This window comes from Argiope bruennichi, chromosome 11 (assembly GCF_947563725.1).
Source record: "Argiope bruennichi chromosome 11, qqArgBrue1.1, whole genome shotgun sequence".
NCBI lineage: Eukaryota > Metazoa > Arthropoda > Arachnida > Araneae > Araneidae > Argiope > Argiope bruennichi.
In genome coordinates, this window is record NC_079161.1 from 14,271,327 (window position 1) to 14,292,876 (window position 21,550).

At 39.6% G+C, this 21,550-nt stretch overlaps 1 protein-coding gene across 1 annotated transcript; it reads left to right on the forward strand.

Moving 5' to 3' along the window:
* The first annotated feature begins 563 nt into the window (after positions 1 to 563).
* LOC129957329 (uncharacterized) lies at positions 564 to 2,891 on the forward strand. Its single transcript, XM_056069600.1, has 2 exons — positions 564 to 606; positions 1,750 to 2,891. The coding sequence occupies exons 1-2, from the start codon at positions 564 to 566 to the stop codon at positions 2,889 to 2,891; spliced, it is 1,185 nt and encodes a 394-aa protein (XP_055925575.1).
* Positions 2,892 to 21,550: the final 18,659 nt, after the last annotated feature.

The following is a 21,550-nucleotide window of genomic DNA, read 5'->3' on the forward strand; positions in this document are numbered from 1 at the left end:
GTTACGAAAAGCGTCACACTGAGGATACTTCCTTGTGGAACTCCCTCAGCTTGAATAAAACGATCAGAATAAAAATTTCCAATGCGTACACGAAATGTTCTTAATGATAAAAAGTTCTTTAAAAACACGGGTAAATTTCCCTTAAATCCGAAATTTGAAAGAGTATCAAGAATGCCAAAACGCCAGGCACGGTCATAAGCCTTTTCTATGTCGAAGAATATGGAGACCAGATGATTCCGCCGGACGAATGCGTTTCGAATTTGGGTCTCGAGAAGGACGATATTATCCAATGTCGAGCGTCCCTTGCGGAAGCCATTCTGCAATGGCGGAATACATGCTTTTTTCTCCAACTCAAACACAAGACGGGCATTAACCATGCGCTGTAATGTTTTACATAGACAACTTGTGAGAGCAATTGGCCTATAGTGCTGAGGGTTAGAGGCGTCTTTGCCGGGTTTCAGGATTGGAATCACAATAGCTTCATGCCATTGTGATGGGAACTTCTGTTCATTCCAAATACGGTTAAATAGAAATAACAGGTTGGAAAGAGAAGTGGTAGACAAATGGCGAAGCATGTTATACGCGATTCCATCAGGACCAGGACTGGTATCACGTGCTTTAGACAAGGCCGTCAATAATTCATTCATCCTAAATTCTGAATTGTAAGAGTAGGAGTTTCGGGTAGTGAAACGCAAAGACTTCCGTTCCGCGCGATTCTTAGCCATTATAAAAGCAGGCATGTAATTATCAGCTGCGGAAACCTTTGAAAAGGCTTCTCCGAGAGTATTGGCAACGTCTAATGGAGAAGACATCACCCCATTTCCAGTATTCAAAACTGGGAAGGAGAAATCTTTATATACTCCATTAGCAGCTTTGACTTTTTTCCATAACAATTTGCTGGAAGTAAAGGATGTGATTGAGGAAATAAAGCGACACCAGGACTCCCTCTGGCTACGCCGACGAATTCGACGAGCATTCGCTCTAGCACGTTTGAAGGCAATAAGATTCTCCGATGTAGGGTACCTGCGGAAAATGTTCCACCGTTTCTTTTGTTCCCTGTAACTATCGCGGCAGGCTTCGTTCCACCACGGTCTTCGAAATTTTCGCACCCCTCAGGGGCTCACCTACTATAGGTGAGTACGGGTGTCCCAATCCCGAGGTTCCCAGGGATCTTTACTCCCTTTCAGTTCTCTCTCCACTACGCCTTCTGCTGTCTGCTTTGTCCTTCTATCCCTCGACGGCAAGCGAGGGAGCTCTCCATGAGAAGCTGTCGCCGCTCTGTTTGCTTCTTGCTTCTCATGGACAGCCAAAACCCCACGTGTTTGCCGTGCGTGGCGACCCATTTGAAAGACGGGTGGTGTACTGTGGTCCCCTGTGCATCAATCGGCTGGTACCTAGTCACCTGAGTGGCTAGTCTGCTAGGGATCAAGCGAAGGGGCTACTCCTTGGGCTTGGCGTTAAGGGTGGTCACTGTCCCCGGGGGTAGCTCCCAGCGTATAGGTACCGATTAGCACTAGGGTAAGTACCGAGGTTGGAAATATCCAGAGCCGGTGGCTGCCTTCCCTTGTTGGGCTCCGTGGTGGGCGGTGCCGTCGGACCCGAATCACTTATCATATCGTATGGGGCCTAAAAACTTAAATCAACAAACGACATTTAAAAATACAGAAAAATATTACGACCATTTTTTTGTCATTAAAAGACTTTCTGAAAATAAAGAGACATTTCACACGGTCTCTCCGTTCCTTGTAGAAAAAGCCGTTTCTGGAACACTTGGGGAAGTTTCTGCCATTCGCAAACTTCGTTCGGGAGATTTGTTGGTGGAAGTTAATTCTCGAAAACAATCTCATCAAATTCTCAAACTGAAAGCATTGGCTACAATTCCCATTTCTGTAAGCGCGCATACATCTCTTAATTCTTCTAAAGGTGTTATTACATGTGGGGAGTTATTTCATACATCAATTGAAGAAATTACAAATGACCTAAAACCTGAAGGAGTGATACATGTACGCCGTATCTCAATTCGGCGGGATGGACAACTCCTCCCTACAAAGCACCTCGTTCTTACCTTCCAAATGCCTACTTTGCCAGAAGTAGTTAAAATAGGATATATGAGATTGAAAGTGCGTCCTTTTATACCTAACCCTCTGAGATGCTTTCAATGCCAACGTTTTGGGCACTCTAAGATCGCCTGCCGCGGGACACTTACTTGCGCCCGTTGTGCAGAGAAAGGACATGATAGCCAGCAGTGCACCTCATCTGAAAAGTGCGTCAACTGTGATGGCGAACATACTTCCTTTTCCAGATCATGTCCACGTTGGAGGTTGGAAAAAGATATTATAACTTTGAAAACAAAAGAACAAATTTCTTATCCAGAAGCGAAAAGAAAAATCGAGGCACAGACACCTTCCCCTGGGGTCAGCTATGCATCAGCTGTTAAAAAATCATATTGTAAAAACTGTTCATGTAAAAATTGTGTGCAGATTGTTGCTGAAAAAGTTCCTCCCGCAAAAACATCCGAATCTGATACAGAACCTTCCACAAACAGTGCTCCTGAATCTCACGATCCACCGAAACGTAAACCAAAACCAAAGCCTCCACGTGCTCTTAAATTAAAGCTTTCGAAACACGGCCTTTCACAAGAAATGATTTCGGAAAAATTTAAATCAAAATTGAAAAAATCCAATATTCGAAATTCGGTTGCTCTGGGACTTGCAACTACGGGGACAGTCCAAAAGGATTTACCTACTATTTTTGGAGGATTGTCCAAAAGTCCTGATTCAATTGCTCTCCATCCATCCGACGAAGAGGAGGATGACCTTGAAATGAGTTGCGAAATAACGCCAACTCAAACTAACGCCCTTTATAATTCCCACGCTAAAAAACTCTCTTAATGGGTACCTTTCTCTCGTGGAATTGTCGCGGCATTCGGACAAAGCTAACTGACATCAAAGCTCTCATTAATAAATCAAATCCTGTTTGCGTAGCTCTTCAAGAGACATTTTTGAAACAAAATATTCACTTCAAATTAAGAGGTTATAATTGTGCAAGGAAGGATAACGAAACTGGTGCATCATTCTCTGGTGGAGTGTGCATTTTAACCTCCAACTTTTATCCCAGTACTATCCTTAATCTACGCACTAACTTGCAAGCTGTGGCTGTGCAGATTCATGTCAAATCCTTAGTCACGGTCTGTTGCCTTTACTTGCCTCCAAATGGGGTTATTTCGCAGGACGATTTGAATACTTTGGTTGATCAGCTTCCAACTCCTTTCATTTTGCTTGGTGATTTTAACGGGCATAGTACTTTGTGGGGTTCGGATAGCACTAACTCCCGTGGGCGACAGATAGAACAATTCATTTCTGATAACTGTCTCTGTCTGCTCAATAACAACGAAAAGACATACTTTCATGAACCCACTCGTACTTTCCATTCCCTTGACCTCGCTATTTGCTCTCCGGCAATTTTCCCATTATTGAATTTGGCAGTTGAAAGCGATTTACATAGTAGTGATCATTTTCCTCTTGTCATCTCTCATGATGATAATAGTAATTTGATGCAAAGCCCACCAACATACATTTTCCAAAAAGCAGATTGGGCTACATTTACTAAGCTTGCATTTATTACAGAAGAAATGATTTCATCTGCCGATATTAGTGAGGCTGTCCAAAATGTCACTGATTGCATTATTAAGGCCGCTGATGCTTCAATTCCAAAGCGTACCCCTCTTCCACGCAAATTTCGCAAACCATGGTGGAATGATGAATGTCGTAATGCTTATAAGGAACAAAGAAAATGTTGGGGTATTTTCCGCAGGTATCCTACCACGGAAAATCTTGTTGCATTTAAAAGAGCAAGAGCAAATGCTCGTCGAATTCGGCGCCGCAGTCAAAAAGAATCTTGGCAAAGTTTTATATCCACCATCACTTCCAATACATCTAGTGCACAGTTGTGGAAGAAAGTTAAAGCGGCAAACGGAATTTATAAAGAATTCGCTTTCCCCATCTTAAATACAGAAACGGCTTCATATTCCTCGCCACTTGATATTGCAAATGTTATTGGAGAAACCTTCGCTGATGTTTCAAGCTCTGTTCCTAATAATCCGACTTTTCGTGCGATTAAGAGACAAGCTGAACAAGTGCCTTTGAAGTTTAGAACCCGCATGGTCCTCTCTTATAACAATAACTTTAAGATAGTGGAATTAAGGAACGCTCTTTCTCGTACTCGAGATACTAGCCCAGGTGTCGACGGGATTACCTACAGTATGCTTCGCCATTTAGACGAAACCTCTCTTTTGCATCTCCTGAACCTGTTCAACAGAATCTGGAGTGAGCAAATTTTTCCTGAACAATGGTATGAAGCCATTGTGATACCTATCCTTAAACTTGGAAAGGTTCCTACCAATCCCTCAAACTATAGGCCGATTGCTTTAACTAGTTGTCTCTGTAAAACGCTCGAACGCATGGTAAATGCCCGTTTACTCTATGAACTGGAGAAAAATGGGTATATTTCACCTTTCCAAAGTGGTTTCCGTCGAGGACGTTCTACCAATGACAACTTGGTTATGCTTGAATCTCAAATTCGAAATGCATTCGTCCGGAGAAACCATCTAGTTTCTATATTCTTCGATATAGAAAAGGCGTACGATCGTACGTGGCGGTATGGCATCCTCCGTACTTTAGGAGATTTTGGTTTTAAAGGTAACTTGCCCGTTTTTATTCAAAATTTTTTAAAATTTCGTACATTTCGAGTCCGTATTGGTAATACATTTTCTCATCATTTTATTCAAAGTGAGGGTGTTCCTCAGGGAAGTGTTTTGAGTGTCACCCTTTTTATTCTCCATATAAGCCAAATTATTCATGTTTTACCATCATCCGTTTGTGGAACACTATATGTGGATGATCTACAAGTCTCCTGCCAGGGGTCTAATATGGTTTTAATAGAGCGACAACTTCAGAGGGCTATTAACAAACTAATTTCATGGTGTGATGAGAATGGACACACGCTTTCCCCTGAAAAGAGCCGCTGTGTACACTTTTGTCGGAAACGGAGTCTCCATCCTGATCCTGTAATACAAATTCGAGGTGTTGATATTCCAGTCGTTGAGGAAGTACGTTTCTTAGGAGTCATATTTGACCGGAAACTCACTTTCCTTTCGCATGTTCTTCATCTGCGAAAGAGGTGTGAAAAATCCCTCAACATCCTAAAAGTTCTCTCGACTACAAGATGGGGGGCAGATCGAACATCTTTACTTCGTATCTATCAGTCTGTTATTCTGTCGAGAATTGATTATGGATGCGAAATATATGGTACAGCTCGTTCTGGTGTTCTCCGAAATTTAGACACAGTACAAAACAGTGCTTTGCGTATATGTTCTGGAGCTTTTCGTACATCACCAGTTCATAGTTTGAATGTGATCTGTCATCAACTTCCACTTTATCTGAGACGGAAAAAATTATCTGAACTATATTTTTTCCGTATTGAATCTTTTATCAATCACCCTATTCGTAGAATTAATTTACCCATTGGCCTGGGACGATTATATAATGCACGTCCTTCTAATATCCCACCTTTTCGTGAAAGGGTAAAAAGAGCTTTTGCTGATGTAAATATTTTAAATCTTCAGATTCATAATACTACTGCTCTTGCTTTGCCACCCTGGGATGTCCCAGAAATATCATATCTTAACCCTTTTCTCACCTATGACAAGTCTACCACTTCATCTATTGTCTTTCAACAACTTTTTCTATATCACCGCAATGAATACTCTACGCACATTCCTGTTTTTACGGATGGCTCAAAGACAGCTTATCATGTGGGTTGTGCTGTCGTCATTGCTGAGGACACAAGCAGTTTTCAATTGAGTACTTTGTGTTCGGTTTTAACTGCTGAACTAATGGCAATCATGATTGCTCTTGAAAAAATTTCTAATCTTAGTGACCATAAATTCTGCATTTATTCTGATAGTATGAGTGCTCTGGAGGCCCTCAGCCATCCTCATACTAAAACACATCCACTAGCTATAGATATCTTGCATCTTTGGAGAAATTTGCAAACTCGGAATTACCAAATTTTATTTTCTTGGTTGCCAGGCCACGCTGGCATTTTTGGCAATGAATCTGCCGATTCTGCAGCAAAGGCAGCATCCACTTCTCTACAACGAGCTATTCCATACAGAGATTTAAAAAAATATATCTCTCAAAGTATTTTTTATTTATGGAAAGAATCATGGGATTTGCAGATTTCTAATAAGCTGCATTCTATTCAGCCTGACATCACTTTGTGGCCGGTAGTTCCAGTACGCGAGTTGGACGTCAAATTGACTCGGCTTCGCATTGGCCATACTCGCCTCACACATAAACATCTTCTATTTGGTGAGCGATGTCCAGTCTGTAATGCGTGTGATGTTAATTTAACTGTTATTCATATTTTATCAGAATGTCCAATTTTTAATTCTCATCGATTGCATTTATTCGGTACATCATCTTCAAACATTCGTGACTTGGTGGGAGAACATCCCCATCCAAATATTTTTACTTTCTTGAAAGAAATTGGTTTTTTCCATTTTATTTAACTAGTAAAATTTTATCTCCGCATTTCTTGGTTTTGCAAATTTTACTTTAACTTTTTAGAACTCCACTGAATATTTTTTATATTTAACCATATGTTTGGCGCAGCTTAGCCAGATTTGGCTCTTGCGCCACAAAATCCAAAATAACTAACTAACTAACTCGAAATTTTCGCATACGTGGGGAACTTTTAGGTATGGTATTATTGGCGGCTTTAAGTAAACAGTCGACGACACTTTGTATTGCGTGTGTAATGTCGGCCATGCTGACCATATTCTCAGAAATCACTGCTTGTTGCATGAAAGCAGCCCAATCAGCCCTCTGAAAGACATAACGTGGTGGACATTGCTTGAAATCAGTTTCAGTATAGGAGACTATTAAAGGGAAGTGATCACTATCATGGAGATCACTTCCGACTATAAAATTAAGCAAAGGTAGGATATCAGGAGAGCATATGGCCAAGTCTAAGCTGTGGAAGGTACGTGTGGGCTCATGAAAGTAGGTTTTCTCGTCACTGTTAAGGAGACAGAGACAGTTATCAGATATGAACCGTTCGATCTGTCGTCCGCGAGAATTTGTACTATCAGAGCCCCACAAGATACTGTGGCCGTTAAAATCGCCAAATAACAGAAAAGGCGCGGGAAGCTGGTCCATAAGATTATCAAGATCATGTTGGTTAATCAAATCGTGTGGTGGTAAATAAATGCTACAAACTGTGACTAATTTTCGAGCATGAACTTGCACAGCCACAGCCTGCAATGTAGTGTGCAAAGTAAGAACTGTGCTCGGGTATAAGTTAGATGTAAGGATACAAACGCCACCAGTTCCATGGATTGTATCCTTCCGAACACTGTTGTAACCACGTAGTTTGAGAGGAATGTTGGACGACAAGAAGGTTTCTTGGAGTCCAATACAAATTGGATGAAATTTGTTAATGATATCTTTAATGTCTTGTAGTTTAGAACGAAGGCCGCGACAATTCCATGAAAGGAACGTACCCATTAAGATAATGTTTTAGTAAGGGGATAAATAGAAGTTGTTGGAGTTGCCGGAGCATCGCAACTCATTTTTAACTCATCCTCTTCCTCCGATGGGTGAAGGGAAATAAGTTCAGGACTTTTTAAGGGAGCCCCAAAAATTGACGTTAAGTCCTGTTGGACAACACCCTTATTTGCTAAACCTAGAGCGACAGAGTTTTTAACTGTAGATTTTTTTAATTTTATCGGTAAATCATGTTTTGTTAGACCTCGCTTTGAAAGTCTAAGTGCCAAAGAAGTCTGTGATTTAGATTTAGATTTACGCCTACGGGCGTTAGATGGCTCAGGAATATCATTTAAGTCACATTCAGAATTCGAGGATTGTGCTTGAATGGAAAGTTTTGTTTTTTCGATTTGAACGTTTTGATTAACTACAGTTGGGGGATTCCTTTGAACAGCTGATGCATAACTTGAACCTTCTGTAGGAGTTTGAGCTATAATCTTGCGTCTCGCTTCAGGATACGAGATGTTCTCTTTAAATTTGACTGCAACTATTTTCTTCTCTAGTTGCCACCGCGGACAAAGTCGGGAATAAGCAGTGTGGTCTCCATTGCAGTTAATGCACTTTTCAGGTGCAGAACACTGCTGACCATCATGACCCTTTTCTGCACAGCGGGCGCAAGTCAGAGTCCCGCGGCAGTTCATTTTAGAATGGCCATAGCGCTGACATTGGAAACAGCGTAGAGGGTTAGGAATATATGGTCGTACAGGCAAATTTATGTATCCTGCTTTAATTGATTCAGGTAATTGGGGACTATTGAACGTAAGAACATAGTGCTTTGTATTAAGGAGTTGTCCATCCCGCCGAATGGTAATCTGGCGTACATGAGTCACCCCTTGGAATTTTAATTCTTTGGTTATAATTTCGACAGGGACATTGAATAATTCCCCACAAGTTATTACTCCTTTTGAAGAGTTCAAAGACTTATGAGGACTAACGCTTATCGGAATTGTTGCCAAGGCTTTCAATTTCATAATTTTCTGGGATTGCTGACGGGAGCTTACCTCAACCAGCAAATCACCTGATCGAAGTTTGCGAATATTAGCAACTTCACCAACTGTACTAAGAAATGCTTTGTCTACCAAAAATGGTGACACTGTGCTAAAAGTTTCATTTTCATCAGAAATACGGTGTACAATAAAAAAATGATCGAAATATTTTTCTGTTGATTGGATTTGAACTTTGTGATGATGCCCACTGAAGGGACCCTTTTTGGGAGGAGCCATACGACATTGTGTAAGGTTCGGGCCCGACGGCACCGCCCACCACGGAGCCCAACAAGGGAAGGCAGCCACCGGCTCTGGCCATTCCCAGCCTCGGCGCTTACCTTGGTGCTAGCCGGAACCTATACGCTCGGAGTTACCCCCGGGGACAGTGACCACCCTTAACGCCAAGCCCAAGGAGTAACCCCTTCGCTTGATCCCTAGCAAACTAACCACTTAGGTGGCTAGCGACCAGCCGATTGATGTACAGGGGACCACAGTACACCACCCGTCTTTCAAATGGGTCGCCACGCACGGCCAACACGTGGGACATTGTTTGCTTCTTGCTTCTCATGGACAGCCAGAGTGGCGACACCTTCTCATGGAGAGCTCCCTCGTTTGCCGTCGAGGGAAAGGAAAAACAAAGGTGAGAGCAGAAGGCGCAGAGGAGAGTAAACCTAAAGGGAGTAAAGATCCCTGGGTACCTCGGGATTGGGACACCCGTACTCACCTATAGTAGGTGAGCCCCTGAGGGGATTTTTTGTGCGGAATATTTTCAGAAGCTAATGTGAAAAAGGTCAAAATTTTTAATTAAAAATTCTAAGAAAAATTTTAAAAATAGATTTGAAATGTACATTTTTACCCTTTATAGTATACATGTACTAAATGTGGTAGCTGTAAGTCAAATAATCTTGCCTATAGAGCGCCAACACATTCACATCGTTCAATGATTAAGACGGAAATTCAGCAAAAATTTTGTTTCGCGATACCTTTCAAGAGATTAGATAACTTTTAGCAGAAGGTATCCCTTAGGTTCATCATCAAAGGCTGTGAGCTTTCAAATGAAAGGAAAAATTTCTTAATGTTTTCGAAGGTTGGACTTTGAATATTTTTAGAAGGTACCCGACAACAGAAAATCTAGTTGCTTTTAAGCGTGCCAGAGCCCTTGCTCGTCGAGTTAGTTAGTTAATTGGTTTTTATGGCGCAAGGACCAGGTCTGATCATTCTGCGCCAAACGTTTGTTAAAAATGGCTTTCGTGTTAAAAATTAAAACATCCTTGCTCGTCGAATACGCCGACGTAGTCAGAGGGAATCTTGGATTAAATTCGTGTCATCCATCACATCCACCACTTCCAGTGCCCCTCAGGGGCTCACCTTCTTTAGGTGAGTACGGGTGTCCCAATCCCGAGGTACCCAGGGATCTTTACTCCCTTTCAGTTCGTTCTCCTCTACGCCTTCTGCTTTTTGCTGTGTCTTTCCTTCCCTCGACGGTAAGCGAGGGGGCTCTCCATGAGAAGCTGTCGCCGCTCTGTTTGCTTCTTGCTTCTCATGGACAGCCAAAACCCCACGTGTTGGCCGTGCGTGGCAACCCACTAGAAAGACGGGTGGTGCACTGTGGTCCCCTGTGCATCAATCGGCTGGTAGCTGGTCACCTGAGTGTCTAGTCTGCTAGGGATCAAGCGAAGGGGTTACTCCTTGGGCTTGGCGTTAAGGGTGGTCACTGTCCCCGGGGGCGACTCCGAGCGTATAGGTTCCGGCTAGCACTAAGGTAAGTGCCGAGGCTGGGAATGGCCAGAGCCGGTGGCTGCCTTCCCTTGTTGGGCTCCATGGTGGGTGGTGCCGTCGGGCCCGAATCATCTTTAATATCGTATGTTCTCCTCACGAAAATCTCCCTTCAGTGGGCGACAGAAAACCATTAAATTTATACCTAGTCAGCAAAACTTTGACACATATTTTATAATTAAAAGAGTATCGGAAAAAAAATGAATCGTGTAACTTGGTTTCTCCCTTCCTCGTTCAAAAGGCGATATCAGCAACGATCGGTGAAGTTTTATGTATTCGCAAAATGCGTTCTGGAGACTTGTTTGTGGAAGTTGCTTCTAAGAAACAAGCCCAACAAATCATCAAGTTAAAAGCACCATCAACAATTCCTATCACTGTTCAACCCCATGTGTCGTTAAATTACTCTAAAGGTGTAATTACCTGTGGGGAATTGTTTAACGTACCATTAGAGGAAATAACATGAATTACGGTTAGGTTAGGTTTATGAAGTTTAGTGGCACAAGAGCCTATCTTGGCTAAACTGCGCCAACCATATGGTTAAAAACTAATCCTTTTCAGCAAAAAGATTTAAAAATCAAACACAAGTTCAATGGAACTATGAATATAAGAAAATACTCCAATACAGGATAAAAGAAGCTGATAAAAAAAACAGTGCAATTAAAAAAAGATAAAGTTTATCAAAGATGACGATTTATTAGATACATGTAAAAAAACGATGGATGGATGGATGTGATAATTCTCTGGCGCAAGATCCTTTTCTAGGATATGCTGCACCGAAAACACAGTTCATTTGTCGAGTTTCCATTTCGTTCCTTAAGATCCAACGTAAAAAACTGGTAAAACAGTAGGTAAAAGTACTATAATAGTAAATTTAAATTTCATTAAAAATTCCAATTTTCTTTAAGAACGGAAATAAATTTTTATGGGGTCTTTCTCCTATAAGGAAAGACAAGTTAAAATCAGAGGAGTTAAAAAAGTTAATGCGCTCTCTATAAAAAACCGAACATTCAATTAAAATATGACGTGTAGTCAGTGGAACATTGCACGAACTCCACACAGGTGGAGATTCACCGAATAGTAAATGTCTGTGTGTGATACGTGAATGGCCAATATGCAATCTAGTTAAAATTACATCAAATTTTCTGTTGCAAGTTGAGGTCCATGTCGTAATATACGGTTTCACTTCGTGGAGTTTGTTATTCACTTCTTGACTCCAGTCATTTTGCCAAGTCTTCAGCATCCACTTACGTATTGTGCTCTTTATATCAGTGTAATGAAGAGGTTGAGGGCGATATGTAGTAGCAAATTTAGCTGCAGTATCTGCCTGTTCATTACCTGTTATGCCGACATGCGCTGGTATCCATGAAAATAAAATTGTAAAACCTCTCCTATGCAGATGGGATTGCAAACGCTTGATTTCCCATGTAAGACTATGAGAATTCTTACCACCATTCAAGGATTCCAAAGCACTCAAAGAGTCAGAGTAAATAATGGCTTTTACTGGACTTTTTTCAGAAAGATATTTTAGTGATATATACAATGCTGTCAATTCAGAGGTAAAAACAGAGGTGAAATCGTGAAGTTTATAACTTATGTCATTCTCACAAACAAAAGCGCAACCAGTATTTGTATCAGATTTAGAGCCATCTGTATAAATGGGTAGATAATCATGAAATAATTGTCTGTGGGAAAAGAAAATAGATTTGAAAATAGAGCTACATATCTCTGCTTTGTATAGATTCTTAAAAGGATTCAGGTAGGTGATGTTATTGCAGATCCAAGGGGGGTTTACAAATGAATCACTATTGCTGACATCAAGAGTCTGATTGTTGTTGTTGTTGGGTTTAATGGCGCAAAAGCCAATTTTGGCCATACTGCGCCAAGCATATGGTTCAATTTCATCCCATATAGCATGTGATTAAAATTTAAAAAACGGACTTTTTTTTAAAGTCGCAATGAATGCATGAAATTTAAATGTAACAATGATTACTAATTTACAATAAAATTAATTTTTTATAGTTGAGAAAAAAAGGAAATGTTTTAAAAGTTCAGTAGTATACAGAGGAATATAGCAATAAATGTCAGATACAAGTAAAAAAATTGATAGATTTTAAAAATTTAAAAATATTTGGATGGTATGTTTCACCCACCAGGTCTTGCATGTTAAGATTTGACGAGTGGAAGAAGTAACGACGATGAACTTCAAAATTAGGACAGACAATCAAAACATGTTGAATGCTTATCTCAATATGACATTTGGAGCATATTGGTGCCCTTTCACCAAAAAGGAGATGGCGGTGAGTATATCGAGTATGCCCTATACGGAGGCGAGTCATTTTGACATCATCCTCACGTTGTCGTAGAGTAGGCCATAAACCAACTGTGGGCTTGATGAAATGCAACTTATTGTGGATCTGCAGATCCCATGCCATCTGCCATTTAGAAAAGATATGTCGTACAAGGGACCGCTTAGCATCACAATATGGTAGAGATTGTGTTAGAAATAGTGTTGCAGATTTAGCTGCAAAATCTGCCCTTTCATTACCTGAAATACCTGCATGCCCTGGGATCCAACAAAAAAGTATTTTGAAACCCTTGTTTTCTAGGAGTCTTAGTGTGCACAAAATTTGTAAGGCAACTGGATGCGTCTGATATTGATAATGGGAGAGTGTCTCCAAAGCACTCAGACTGTCAGTATAAATAATAAAATTACGCTCAGAAAGCGGCAAGATTTCCCGAAGAGCACAGAAAATTGCCACCAACTCAGCCGTGAAAACGGAACAAGAGTTGTGTAGGCGATAGCTTAGAGTATCAGATGGAATTATGATGCCGCAACCGACATACCCATCTGATCGGGAACCATCTGTAAAGATTGGTGTAAAAGAAGAATACTGATAGCGATGATAAAGAAAAAGCTGCTGATAAACAACAGAAGAAGTGGAGGACTTATCAAAACCTGCAAATGGATTCAGAAATGAAAAGTATGGGACATCCCAAGGCGGAAAGCAAAAAGAATCATCAGTCGTGATAGTGACATTTGAAAGGTCCGAATCGCGCATGAGCAATTTTGCTCTCTCATTGAAAGGAAGAACATGTGAGGGGCGAGCATCATATAGTCTGCGAAGACCAATGGGAAGATTCATATGACAAATAGGGTGATTAGGGACAGATCTTGTGCGGTAATAGTATAAAATAGATAACTTTAAACGCCTTAAAGAAAGAGAGGGTTGATGGCAAATAACATACAGGCTCTCTACTGGAGAAGTGCGAAATGCTCCTGAACAGATTCTTAGAGCAGTGTGGTGTACGGTATCCAATTGCCGCAAAGCCGTAGAGCGTGCAGACCCATACACCATGCAGGCATAATCAATGTGAGAAAGTACAACTGCTTGATAAATTCGTAGTAGGGAGGTTCTATCGGCACCCCAAGATGTTTTAGACAGAACTTTTAGAATATTTAGAGATTTCTCACACTTCTGTCGTAGGCTTAAGATGTGAGGAAGGAAAGTGAGCTTTCGGTCAAAAATCACTCCCAAAAACCGAATTTCATTCACCACTGGAATTGAAATATTCCGAATATGAATATTCGGATCAAGGTGTACATTTCTTTTCCTGCAAAAATGGACGCATTGGCTCTTCTCCGGAGAGATAGTGTGCCCGTTCTTGTCGCACCAATCTACCACTTTATTAACGGCATTTTGCAATTGCCGTTCTATTAAATTCATATTGCTGCCTTGGCATGAGATCTGCAAGTCATCAACATAAAGTGATCCATGAACAGATGAAGGTAAAAGAGCTAAAATTTGATTAAGATGAACAATAAAAAGAGTGACACTGAGGACACTTCCCTGAGGAACTCCCTCAGCTTGGATAAAATTAGATGAATAAGTGTTGCCAACGCGAACTCTGAAAGTCCGATGAGATAAAAAGTTTTGTAAAAATATGGGGAGGTTTCCCCTAAAACCCAAGTTAAAAATTGTAGAAAGTATTCCAAAGCGCCAAGCACGGTCGTACGCCTTCTCAATATCAAAGAATATGGAGATAAGGTTGTTCCTCCTAACAAATGCGTTGCGTATCTGGGTTTCCAGTAGAATTAGGTTGTCAAAAGTAGACCGACCTCTACGGAAACCACTCTGCAACGAGGATATGCATCCGTTTTTCTCCAATTCGAATATCAGACGGGCATTGACCATGCGCTCAAAGGTCTTACAAAGGCAACTCGTCAGAGCAATTGGTCGGTAGTTCAAAGGATTTGATGGTTCCTTACCAGGTTTTAAGATTGGGATCCCAATAGCCTCACACCATTGTGAAGGGTATGGTATGGTATAGTTAAGGTTTTCTGGCACAAGGTCCAATTTAGGACAAGCTGCGCCATCCACAAGGATATTTAAATAGTTCCATTATAAAAGTGTAAAATGTGTAAATAAAACAAGGATACATTGTAAAACGTCAAAAGTTTAGAAGGTCCATGATTTATAATGATTTGGCACAAGAATAAAAATAAAACTCAAATTTTAAATGCTATGAAAGAAACCAATGGCTTTTAAAAAGTCAAAAAGTTTTGAGTGAGGTTTCTCACCCACCAGGTCCTGTAAATTTAAAATAGGCGAATGAAAGTGAGTTAAACGATCTGAAGTAAAATTAGGACATTGAGTAAGAATATGTGCAATGGAATTGATCACTCCACAGTTCGTACAATGAGGGACTCGTTCACCAAACAGCAAATGTCTATGCGTATACCTTGTGTGCCCAATGCGTAGACGAATCAATTTTACATCTGCGCATCGGTTTGGTAAAACTGACCCCATATTTATTTTTGGTTGAATAACATGTAGTTTGTTATCAACATGTGTGTCCCAAACTTCTTGCCACTTTTTATCGATGTATCGTTTGATATAACTTGATACATCACAAAAGGGAACACGGAAATTGAACGGTTCTGAAGCTGATTTTGCAGCTAGATCTGCAAGCTCATTGCCATGGATTCCAACATGACTCGGCACCCAGCAGAAAATTATTTCGAAGTCTCTATTAGCCAGTCTTGATAGTTGCTGCATGATTTGTGCAACAATTGGATGACAAGAATAATCAAAATTTTGTAATTGTTGCAAAACGCTCATGTTGTCGGTGTATAAGCAAAATTTACGACAGTCAGATGAAGAAATATTTTGCAGTGCACATAAAATAGCAGTTGCCTCTGCCGTATACACTGAGCAATATTTGGGGAGAGTATGGTTATATGTAGAGTTATCTAAAATAACACCGAAACCGACATGATTCATCGTTTTTGAACCATCAGTAAAGATTGCTTTATAGTTATTATACTGGGCACGATGCTCAAGGAATATTCGCTGAAGCGAATGTGCATCAATATGAGATTTTTTGAAACCAATGAATGGGTTTATATGAGAAATGCATGGTGTATTCCAAGGAGGAAAGTAGAAACGGTCAATAGACAATATACTCACGTCAGAAAGTTGTGTGTCTGAAATGAAGGATGTCATGCGTTCATAAAATGGACGGATAGCCGTTGGACGAGCATTATAAATTCGCTCTAAAAATTGACTGAGAGTGGTGTAAATTAAAGGATGATTAGGTGTGGATGAAATTTTAAAATAATATTGCAATGACAATTTCTGGCGACGAAGAGATAATGGAAGTTGATGGCATATCACATATAAGCTTTGCACCGGGGATGTGCGGAAAGCTCCAGAACAAATCCTCAGAGCAGAATGGTGGATTGTATCAAGTTTCTTCAAAGCAGTATTGCTGGTAGAGCCATATGCTAAACACCCGTAGTCTATACGAGATAGAATCAGAGCTTCATATACTCGGAGTAATGATGTCCTATCAGCCCCCCAAGATGTGTTGGAGAGAACCTTTAGAATATTTAGCATTTTTTCACATTTCTTTCGTAGAAAGGAGATGTGAGGATGGAAAGAAAGCTTTCGGTCGAAAATTACCCCGAGAAAACGTACTTCTGGTACAACAGGAAGAACTCTATTGCGTATATAAATTTCAGGTTCAGGGTGAAGACTGCGTTTTCTGCAAAAGTGGACGCAACAACTTTTACTTGATGAAACTGTGTATCCATTCTGATCACACCATTTCACAAGACTATTCACAGCACTCTGCAACTGCCTTTCAATCAGGCTTATGTTTGATCCCTGGCAAGAAATATGCAAATCATCAACGTATAATGTGCCTAAAACTGATGAAGGAAGTATTAAAAGTATTTTAGAAATGTGGATAATAAAAAGAGTAACGCTTAATACGCTACCCTGAGGAACACCTTCCATTTGAATAAAAGAGTCAGATAATGCCGATCCAACACGGACTTTAAAAACACGACAAGATAAGAAATTTTTAATAAAAAGTGGTAATTGACCACGAAACCCAAACTCATAGAGGGTTCGAAGTATCCCATAACGCCAAGTCTGGTCATACGCCTTTTCAATATCTATGAATATGGAAACCAAATGATTTCTCCGCACAAATGCATTACGGATTTCTGTTTCCAACTGTAAAATGTTATCAAGGGTAGATCTACCTTTGCGAAATCCACTTTGATGTAACGGTATGAGTTTTTCCAATTCTAGTTGGTGGATAAGCCGAGAATTAACCATTCTTTCAAATGTTTTACTTAAACAACTAGTAAGTGCAATAGGGCGATAGTTTGAAGGATCCGTCGGATCTTTCCCTGGTTTCAAAACTGGAATGATAATAGCGTCCTGCCATTGAGAAGGAAAAACTCCTTCATTCCAAATTCTATTATAAAGGTGAAGTATATTGTGAAGTGAGGGAACACTCAAGTGGCGAAGCATATGGTATGAAATTTTATCAGGTCCTGGGCTAGTGTTATGAGATTTGGAAAGTGCCCTTTCCAGCTCATGCATGTTGAATTCAGAGTTATACGGGAGAGCATGTCTTACTTTAAAGTTAATTGGCTGTCGCTCAGCACAGCTCTTAATACTTAGAAAAGTAGGGTTATAGCTGTCTGAGCTAGACACTTTGGAAAATGTTTCAGCAATAATATTAGCTATATCTCTGGGTGATGAGTAAATAGAGGAATTATTCTTTAAAACAGGAAATGTAAATTCTTGATAAATACCGTTAGCAGCCTTTACCTTTTTCCATAAATGCTTGCTAGATATATTAGATTTAATACGAGACACGTATCCAATCCAATATTCCCTCTGACTGCGTCTTCGAACTTTTCGGGCAAATGCCTTTGCACACTTGAATGCAACGAGATTTTCTGTTGTTGGACGCCTTCTAAAAATATTCCATCGTTTACTTTGTGCCTTCTCTGCTTCACTGCAGGCATTATTCCACCAAGGTTTGGAAAGCTTACGAGGTCTTGTAGAACTTTTTGGAATTGCAATATCAGCGGCATATAATATAATATCAGTTATTTGTGTAACAGCCTCGGAGATATCCAAACAATTAACCATTGCTTCAGTGATTGTGGCCAACTGCTGAAAGCTGTCCCAATCTGCCCGTTGGAATAAGTAGACAGATGGTCGTTGTGCCATCCTAACACTATTAGCAAGGGCAATGAAAATTGGAAAGTGGTCACTATTGAGAAGATCTGTTCCAACGGAAAAATTTAAAAGTGGGAGCAATATTGGAGAACATATAGCAAGGTCTAATGAATGAAATGAACGGGTGGGTTCGTGAAAATATGTCTTTTCATCACTATTTAACAGGCAGAGATTATGATCAGATATCAACTGCTCAATTTGCTGGCCACGAGAGTTGGTGTCTTCATTTCCCCATAGAATGCTATGTCCGTTAAAGTCACCGAGCAATATGAAGGGAATAGGAAGTTGATCCACTAAAGAGTTTAAATCTTCTTGTAAAATCACCTCACGTGGAGGGAGGTATACACAGCAAACTGTTATAAGTGTCTTTACGTGAACTTGAATAGCAACAGCCTGCAAATTGGTATGAAGGATAATTGGTGTGCTGGGGTTTGAGTTTGTTTGAGGTTTTATGGCGCAAGAGCCATAATGTTGACCATACTGCGCCAAACAATGGGTAAAATTATATCATTTAAAACAGTAATCGAAGAGAATATGAGAAGCTAAAAAGTAAACAAGATTTAAATCAATGGATAAAACTTTATAGACTTTAAAAAAGCAAAAATTTGGACATGAGGTGTCTTATCAAGCAGGAAAGATAATGAAGGACAAGACTTTTGAAAAAACTGTAAACGCTGGGTATTGAAATTTGGACATTCTGACAAAATATGTTGTACAGACATTTGACAATGGCATCGCGAACACAGTGGTGGTTGTTCACCTAACAACAAATGAATATGGGTGAATCGAGTGTGTCCAATTCGTAAACGTGTTAAGACAGTATCCGCTTTTCTGTTCGCTAATGAGGACCAGGGTTGCACCTGGGGTTTGATAACATGAAGTTTGTTGTTTGTCTCCAGGTCCCACTGTCTTTGCCAATTAGAATATAGAAGCTTTTTAATATGCTTCTTTATGTCGTTCACAGGAATATTTGTAGCTATTGAAGTAGTCGCCAATTTGGCAGCCTTATCTGCCTCTTCGTTGCCCAAAATTCCAACATGGGATGGTACCCAACAGAATAAAATAGTGTAACTACGAGAAGTTAGTTTATCAAAAGTATCTAAGATTTTTAAAACCAAAGGATGAGGATTACATGATTTTAGAGAATTTAAAACACTCAGAGAATCCGTATAGATGATAAAGTTTTTGTCCCGGCTATTAGAAATTTCTTCTAAAGTATATAAAAGAGCACTTATTTCTGCAGTAAAAACTGAACAGGAGGGGTGAAGTTTAAACGAAGAAACTGTGTGAGGGAAAACAACCGCAAAAGAGACATGAGCAGCTGATTTTGACCCGTCTGTAAAAACTGGAATAAAATTTTGATATTGTTGTCTGTGTTCTAAGAAAATTTTTTGAAAAATGATATTTGTTGTATCAGACTTGATAAAAGTTTCAAAAGGATTTAAATATTGTACTTCAGGGATTTTCCAAGGAGGAAAAGTATTTTCCGGTTGAGGAGCTGCTTGTAGATACAGTACATTAAGGTCTAAAAGAATATTATGAACTCTCGTAAAAAAGACAGGGATGAATGATTTTCGGGCACCTTGCAAGCGAACTAAAAAGGGACGAAGTTTAAAATCATAAAATGGATGATTAATGTTCGATTGAATTTTAAAATAATAATTAAGAGATGAAAAATGCCTTCTTAATTCAAGGGCTGGTTCACAGGTTTCAACATACAAGCTTTTAACAGGTGATGTCCTGAAAGCACCTGAACAAAGACGGAGAGCTATGTGGTGAATAGGATCCAGTTTCTGCAAAATGCTTTTCCTAGCAGAACCGTATATTGAGGAACCATAATCCAGCTTGGAAAGTATAACGGCCTTGTATATTTTAATCATAGAATTTCTGTCGGCTCCCCATGCTGTAGTTGATAAGACTTTTAAAATGTTTAAAGACTTTTCACACTTGTTACGTAAAAGTTTTATATGAGACTGAAATGTAAGTTTTTTATCAAAGATAATGCCCAGAAAGCGAATTTCATTTAAAAATGGTACTGGCTGATCATACAGTTTTAGATCAGGATCAAAGTGAAGGTTACGTTTCCGACAGAAGTGCACACCAGCCGTTTTCAATGTTGAGATGGTAAAACCATTAGTGTTCGTCCATTGGGTAAAATTATTGATTGCGATTTGCAATTGTCTTTGTATAAAATTCATATGCATCCCTGTGCAAGAGATATACAGGTCGTCAACATATAAAAAGCCCTTCACAGACATTGGAAGCAGTTTTAAAATGTTATTTATTTTTAAAATAAAAAGAGTGACGCTTAAAACGCTGCCTTGGGGAACACCTTCCTCTTGTACAAAAGAATCGGAAAGTTCAGATTCCACCTTAACACGGAATTTTCTAAGCTTTAAAAAATTTCTAATAAAAACAGGAAGATTACCTCTTAGTCCCAGATCATATAAATCTTTTAAAATTCCATATCTCCAAGTTCGGTCGTATGCCTTTTCGATGTCGAAAAAAATGGCAACTAAGTGCTTTCTTTGTAAAAATGCTAGGCGAATGTCGGATTCGAGAGCAAGAAGATTATCGAGAGTGCTCCGTCCTCTTCGAAATCCACTCTGCGAAGGGTGAAGTAAGTTATTTGTCTCCAGATAAAAAATTAGCCTTCGATTTATCATTTTTTCTAACAATTTACAAAGACAACAGGTCAAAGCAATGGGTCGATAATTTGATGGATTAATTGGATCTTTGCCTGGTTTTAGTAAAGGAATTATTATAGCTTGTTGCCAAAAAGAAGGAAAATATTGTTCTCGCCAGATACGGTTATAAAGATATAATAAACGTTTTTTCGACTCTGTTGTTAAGTTTTTGATCATACTGTAGCTAATGTTGTCAGGACCGGGAGAAGAATCGTGGACAATGGCAAGGCACGATTGGAACTCTAAAAACGTAAAATCACTGTTGTAGGGCAGGTTAGTCTGAGAATTAAAATTTAGTTTTTGCTTTTCTGCTTTCTCTTTGTATCTCAAAAAAGCAGGAGAATAATTTTTACTGCTGGACGTGTGAGCTAATGTTGAAGCTATGGAATTTGCAATATCTTTTGTGGATGATATGGTATTTCCATTATCAATTAAAATTGAAACATTATTAGAATGAGAAGCACCTGAAGCTTTTTTAACTTTATTCCACAAATGATGGCTAGATATTGTTGAAGTGATACCAGAAACGAATTTTTGCCAAGAAATTCTTCGACTACGTCGTTGGATTTTTCTGGATTCTGCTCTAGATTTTTTAAAATTTATAAAATTTTCAGTAGAGGGATACCGGCGAAAAATATTCCATGCCTTTTTTTGTTTTTTATATGCTTGTTGGCAATTAGCATCCCACCATGGTTTGTTTTGCTTCCTACGAACTCCAGATTTCTTTGGAATAGTGTTATCTGCTGCCTCAATTATAATATTGACAATATGTTTCAGAGCATCATCAATAGTGGAAGATTTAACTATTTCTGAATTGATATTAGCCAGAGAGGTGAATTTTTGCCAGTTTGCTGCATTTAAAACATATTTGGATGGTCGGAAGGAACTAGCTGCATTGTGTCTACTGTCGGTCAAAATTAAAGGAAAATGGTCGCTATTATAAAGATCGT

Excerpts from the sequence above, each read along its gene's own strand:
- LOC129957329 (XM_056069600.1), top strand. The coding sequence starts at position 564 with ATGGCGAAGCATGTTATACGCGATTCCATCAGGACCAGGACTG. Across the intron at positions 607-1,749 it reads TTCCATCAGGACCAGGACTG|AAAAAGCCGTTTCTGGAACA; the intron begins GTATCACGTGCT and ends CGTTCCTTGTAG.